The sequence below is a fragment of the Lampris incognitus genome, chromosome 3, assembly GCF_029633865.1.
Source record: "Lampris incognitus isolate fLamInc1 chromosome 3, fLamInc1.hap2, whole genome shotgun sequence".
NCBI lineage: Eukaryota > Metazoa > Chordata > Actinopteri > Lampriformes > Lampridae > Lampris > Lampris incognitus.
The window spans coordinates 96772507-96779572 of NC_079213.1; the positions used below are offsets into that span (position 1 = coordinate 96772507).

Here is a 7066-nt window from a genome sequence, read left to right on the forward strand (position 1 = left end):
TCCCGCACCATGGGCGACTACGTTAATCAGTCAACTAAAGGGTCCGACCCGTTAGCCAAGGGCTCGCGAGTCCATCCGTGGTCGTTACAACATGATTATGTAACAAATGACCTACTACTACTACTTCATATAGTACTAGTAGTAATGCATCACACTATATAGTAAATAGTAAACAGGGAGATGCCTGGTGCAGCTTTCATTTCCCCCCTGCATCCAGCCATAACCTCTTTGGGAAACATCAACACATTTGGACTATCTCTGCATGACACTACTGAGTCATATGATGCATTTGTTTGTTTTTTAATATATGTGTGCTACAACAGGTGGAATTAAAATACCAATCTGGATACGTTTATAAAACAGGAACAACCAGGGGGATTTGTTAAAGCCAAATCACTTGCTGAAATGCAGGGGGGTCAGACAATGCCTTCCTGTTGAAAACAGCAACTTTACATATTAAAAAGTGTATTTTAAGATGTAATATTCCCATTTGATAGGCGATAATCTCCCATATGACGATTAAAAAAAACTCACTAGAAATCCTGTTGTGCGTTTGGTTTTACGCGGCCCTGCTCCGTTTCCAGCCTCCCCCACCACCACCAGCACCAGCCCAGCACAATAGTTTTATATGTTCCAGTAACGTGCAGTGAGGTCCATGGCTGGGTAGGCAGTAAGTACTTACCCACACGCCAGAGACAAGCAAACTCTGCCTCAGCAGCCTGCATTCACGAATGCTGGCTTTGGGAGCAAGCCATCCTGAATAGGGCAAGCCATCCTGAATAGGGCATGCCTTTTATTGATAAACCAACAAGTTTTACACGCTTTTTTTATTGTTTTTTACAATCTTAACGGATTAAAGCTAAAAAAATAAAAAAAAATTTGTAACTTTTATGATATTTCTTCTATTTTTTCCCCCTTATTAGCCTGGGTGAGACACTGCCTCCCCTGACTGCACATCATGTTCATACTGAGGACTGAGAACATCTAGCTCAAGAATAATGACCTGTTCTTTTAAAAGAAAAAATCACACACAACAAAACTAAACAAAAGAAAAATCCTCGGCGAGTCAATATTAACAGCTGGTGAGGGAGATATAAACTAAACGCATGAGGTGGGGGCGATGGATGTTGCGTGTGGAAATAAGATCACACCGGACAGTCGAAACGATTTAAGAACAGGTCAGTTCAATACATAGATATATACACATCTCCGGTCGGTTGATGTCCTGTATGGTCGGCGCTGAGCGTAGGGATCCATCCTCTCATATCAGCTTTCGCGTCTTGAGGCGCGCCATTGTTTCCGCGTCTCCTCCGCTGAAAAGCGACACGCGCGCAAACACGGTTATCTCTAGAGCCTCGCTGTCTAAATGCGTTCACATTCACGTTCACATTCACATTCACATTCACCGCCGACGAGCAGTCAGACACGGAGCTTGGTGTGGCGTCCGGGCATCAACGTGTGAATTCGGCTCTGTCCAATCACCTCCTCGTCCTCGCCGATGAGGAGGAGGAGGAGGGTCGGAGGAAGAATAAAAGAATGTTTCGCGCGTTACAGAGTTTAAGCAAGGCGGGAGATATGGGGAGACCGCAACGGCAACACAGCACACCGGAGGGGGGACCACAGGCTGGAGATACGCAGAAATATCATTTTTTCCAGAAGTAATTTAAGACAACCGATGGTGTTGTTTCTGTTTTTTTTCTGTTTCTGTTTTTTTCTCAAGATTTTCATAGCTTTTCTTTCTCTCTCTCTTTCTTTTGTTCTTTTCTTTTTTTTGTAACCCACTCATATATCTCTTAACTTGCTGCGCATGGGGATGAGTGAGTGAAAGAAAAAAAGGAGCCATGCAGCAGCTGAATGAGAGCAGAGTTCAAACTTTGGCTCCAGAGCTATGCGAGCAGCAAATACTTGAAGATGACAACGCCCCTCTGGGAAACTGCAGTGGAGATTCAACCAGAAACCTGTCACTGTACTGCTGGCTGCAACTTCTCACCAAAGAATCCATCCTGGAATTGCAAGGAGACGGCTCCAGCATCGGGGTCCGGGTGATGATCGCGTTCGTCTACTCCATGGTATGTGCTTTAGGGCTGGTGGGGAACTCGCTGGCTCTCTATCTGCTCCATTCACGTCATAGGCAGAAGCAGTCATCCATTAACTGCTTTGTAATGGGGTTGGCCATCACAGACTTGCAGTTTGTCCTGACGCTCCCGTTCTGGGCGGTGGACACAGCTCTGGACTTCCGCTGGCCATTCGGGTGGTTGATGTGCAAGATTATCAGCTCGGTCACCACCATGAACATGTACGCCAGTGTCTTCTTCCTCACGGCAATGAGTGTGGCACGCTACTACTCCATCTCCACAGCTCTCAAGATGCAGAGCCGGCGGGTAGCAGCAGCCAGGGCCAAGTGGACCAGCCTAGGCATCTGGGCTGTGTCCCTAGTGGCTACGCTGCCCCACGCCATCTATTCCACAAGTGCCCAAGTGTCAGATGAGGAACTGTGTCTGGTGCGCTTCCCGGAGTCAGGAAGCTGGGATCCTCAGCTTCTCCTAGGACTGTACCAGCTGCAGAAGATACTGCTGGGCTTTCTCATCCCTCTGGTCATCATCACTGTCTGCTACCTGCTGCTGCTGCGCTTCGTTCTCAGCAAACGTATTGCCGGGGTCGCCGGCTCAGGAACCGAGCAGGGCCACCATAAGCGTCGCTCCAAAGTCACCAAGTCCGTGGCCATCGTTGTTATGTCATTCTTTTTGTGCTGGCTTCCGAATCAAGCACTGACGCTGTGGGGCGTCCTCATCAAGTTTGACCTTGTGCCCTTCAGCAAGGCCTTCTATAATGCCCAGGCTTATGCCTTCCCGCTGTCTGTCTGTTTGGCCCACACCAACAGCTGCCTCAACCCGGTGCTCTACTGTCTGATCCGCCGTGAGTTCCGGGCGGGTCTCAAAGAGCTCCTCCTCCACACCACGCCATCCTTCAGGAACCTGACACACTTGCTGCCCCGCAAGGCAAAGGTGGCTGAAGCCCCACCTGTTCTGGTGCTTGTCCAAATGGATGTCTGACTGACTGACTGACTGACTGACTGACAGGTATATTGACCAACTATGACTGTGAGGGAGGGAGGAAGGAACATGTGATTTGCAACTGACTACTATCTCACTGAGAGGATGAGTGAATTATTGAGAAAAGCATACTATCATACTGACTGGCAGTTCTTTATTGTAAGGGCACAGCTCCCCTCTACTCGATCAGCCGAGGAACATACAACATCTTTTTGATTGACGGAAGGAATCAAATCAAGGACAACCCATTGGGAGGTGCCCCAGTTTCTCTCGAAGCTTCATTGATGCACTCTACTGCTTTTTCTAGTTAGACTCTCTCTCTCTCTCTCTCTCTCTCTCTCTCTCTCTCTCTCTCTCTCTTGTTCAACCTCTTGACAGATGCTTGTGCTGCTCTCTGAGTCTTTGTCATGAATATGTAATGCTATCAGTCATGACTAAGACCTAGATAGGTCCTGTGGTCTTTTATTGTATTTTTTGCAGAATGAGTCCCTTTAATTTGAATAGCAGTTCTCAATTTGCGCCGTCTACATCATTTCCATGATCAGCGAGATAGTTTATCCTTTTTATTTTCATTCAAACAACTGAGCTGACCTATTACCAACAAAATATGAGAGCGAATGAATACTACAGGGAGTATTCATTCAATGCTGTTTATGAGAGTGTAAAGTCAATGAGGAAGTGGGTGATCATATAGGATACAATAAAATAAAAAGACGACCAAAGGAAATTGATCCTAAGGTTTTGCCAACAGACTGCATCACAAATAACAACAACAAGACAATAACTCAGTATGCTGACTAGTTGTGGTCTTTGATTGTGTTTGGTGATTTAGCATGTTACCTGCCATTAATGCTTTTTTGCATTAATCCAGCTGAAAAATGTCACGGTCACAGCTCACGTTGTTATAGGTTATGAACAGAGCCTTGCTAGTCAGTAGAAGGTATTTTTTCTGTGCTGTGTATTGAGACGGCGAGGGAGAAATGATAATGGCAGGCCATACAAAAGCTCCTTGCTGAATGAAATACCTACTTTAAAAAAAATGGACTGACATGAGTAAACGTCAAGGAAAAACACTGTACTGTGCGGTCATATTTTCAATATCAAGAAACAAGGAATAGCATGTTATCTGATGGATTGCCTTGGGGAATGTGTAGGCATGCATGCCTGGCAAGACAAGATACAGAGGAGAAGGTTGTTTTACAAGGGACACATTTCCAGTTACATGAACCACCTAGTGAGAGCCAAAAGGGAACTCTGAATCACCCTGTTCACATAATTCTGAGCAAGGGCAAGCTTATTGAACGCTCTTCTCTTCGGGGGAACATATGGAGTTGAAAGGTTGCAGCATTGAGGAGACTACAGATGAAGTCCACCCTTCCTCTCATGTGCTTTTCTCTCTTCCATCATGTGGATACGAGCTGCATGTGTGCTGTGATCAAATACAAGTACTGACGTACACCCCCCACCCCCCCACACACACACCCACACCCACCCACCCACCCACACACACACACACACACACACACGCATACGCATACGCATACGCAGACAGACAGCAGTGCATTTCTTGTACACGTAGAAGAAATGCACTGAAACCTCTGCATCTGCAGATGCAGAGGTTTCGGGCAGAGCTGCAAAGTGTATGTTTTATATTTCACCTGTTTGCAGATCTATTCATCTTGGAACTGTGTCATCACAGACAATCCATGGTAATTAAACAGCTCCTTGGCCGACTGTTTGCTGAAACAAACACAAGCCGTGTGTTTTCATTCATACCATATGATCATATTCCAGAAGCACTACAATAATGTTAATGTGAAACTATGATTTTTCTGTGGTTGTGTTGCCTTCAAACTTCATCAATACTATAACCATAATCACTACCTTTTAACAACAGATGTATATATACTGTATCAGTGGAAAATTATATTACTGGAGTAAAACCGTGTAAATAAAAGCCCACAAATAAATGAAAACCCTGACTGTCTACTATGTCGAATAACTGGGTTGTGCTACGGTATAATTCAGAGCACCGAATTTGTGTGTTTTGAATGATTAAATGGCCGCTAATGAGACCAATAATATTGTTAAACAACCTTACACTGAGCGAGGGGTCATCAGGGGGAAAAAGACAGACAGACAGTCCTCTGTGTTGCGATTAATGAAATTTCATCAACACCTAACAGCATCAGAGCTGCTATGCAGAAAAGATCTGGATAACCAACAAAAAAATGAAGGTTTGGGCACAAGTTCAATTTTTGAAGTAAATGGGATGGGTATCAAGAACCGGTACTAAATTGGTACCGGTTCCTGACTGGTCAGTATCGAAATATCGATAAGCTCCTGCCACACCAGCCCAAGACATAAGCGAACTAAACAGTCGCTTAGGGCCCATGTGCCAGCAGGGGGCCCTTTGAAATGTCAAACACGACAGGTTGATAAATACATTTATTTTTGTGTGTGTGATATATCATATCAGTAGTAATCACCAAAAAACAAAAACTAAATATTTTGATATCATGTTGTTAACAGACTGACAAATTAATGCTACTGGTTTAATCAAACAAAGATTTTAAGGAGAATGGTAAATTAAAACACTTTATTTTGGGACATTTTCTGAACCATTAGCACACATTTGAATACCATAGTTTTCCAAAAAGTTTTTATTCATCTACATATTCTTTCATCTTTATTGTTATATTGTTAGATGTTAGAAGTTCCTCTGTTCATTGTATGTCATTTTTTAAGTTTCTATTTAATTTATTTAATATCGTCTGCTTTTGCATTTGCATTTTGTGTAAGAAAATTATTTATTTCTTTGTTACTGTTCTGCACTTTTGCACAGTTCAAAAAAATTAAAATAGTTAGCTTGTGCAGTAAATGCACTGTCTGCTGGTTTATTTTAAGACTTTCCAGCACAGTAGTAAGTCATGACAATGGTATGGTAACGATCAAGCATGGACATAATATTGTCGGTGGTGGGAGGTGGGTTTAGCGTGGGGGGGGGGGGGGGCAAAATCAAATTCTGTTTAGGAGCCCATAAAGCCTTGGGCTGGCTCTGAGCTCCTGAACAAATGGTGCTGCTATTGGTATTTATGTAACGTTGATGCGTTTTAACCGAGCTGGCATTTTCAAAATCCTAACCCTCCGCAAATAATTGCGGACGAAGCTGACAGCGTCAGGCAATTACGTTTGGTGTTGCGTAACCGTGTATTTACATTCTGTGCTGTCCAGTCATGGTTGACAGGGCAAAACATTCAAAAGTGTGCGCTCACTTTACTAGATTTTAATGAAAATGCAGCTAAATGCAATACATGTAAAAAGGTAGTTGCATGTAAAGAGGGTAACACCAGCAACATCACGAAACACTTACAAATACAACATTCGATAAATCTGAAGCACTGCAGTGTGTTTGGCTGCCTTAGCAAAGCAGCTGCACCTACGTCCCCAGTGCAGACTCCCGGCTCCAATGGTGATGGGGTTTACCAAACTAAAATTGCGACTGTCTCGACCTCATCAAGTCAAAGTAACACTCATTATCATTATGCAAATAAGTCAGGGGCGCCCGGGTAGCGTAGCGGTCTATTCCGTTGCCTACCAACACGGAGATCGCCGGTTCGAATCCCTTTGTTACCTCCGCCTTGGTCGGGCATCCCTACAGACACAATTGCCCATGTGCAGGTGGGAAGTTGGATGTGGGTATGTGTCCTGGTCGCTGCACTAGCGCCTCCTCTGGTTGGACGGGGTGCTTGTTCGGAGGGGAGGGGGAACTGGGGGGAATAGTGTGATCCTCCCACGCACTACATCCCCCTGGTGAAACTCCTCACTGTCAGGTGAAAAGAAGTGGCTGGCGACTCCACATGTATCGGAGGAGGAACGTGGTAGTTTGCAGCCCTCCCCGGATCGGCCGAGGGGAGTTGAACAGTGACCGGGATGGCTCGGAGAGCGGGGCAATTGGCCAGGTATAATTGGGGAGAAAAAGGGGGAATTTTTTTTAAAAGATTGTAGTTATT

General features: G+C 44.8%; 1 protein-coding gene across 1 annotated transcript; it reads left to right on the plus strand.

The window, feature by feature from the left end:
* Positions 1 to 1841: 1841 nt before the first annotated feature.
* On the plus strand, positions 1842 to 3053 carry rxfp3.2b (relaxin family peptide receptor 3.2b). The gene has a single exon (XM_056276873.1). It carries the CDS (start codon positions 1842 to 1844, stop codon positions 3051 to 3053), a length of 1212 nt encoding a protein of 403 aa, XP_056132848.1.
* The last annotated feature ends 4013 nt before the right edge of the window (positions 3054 to 7066 follow it).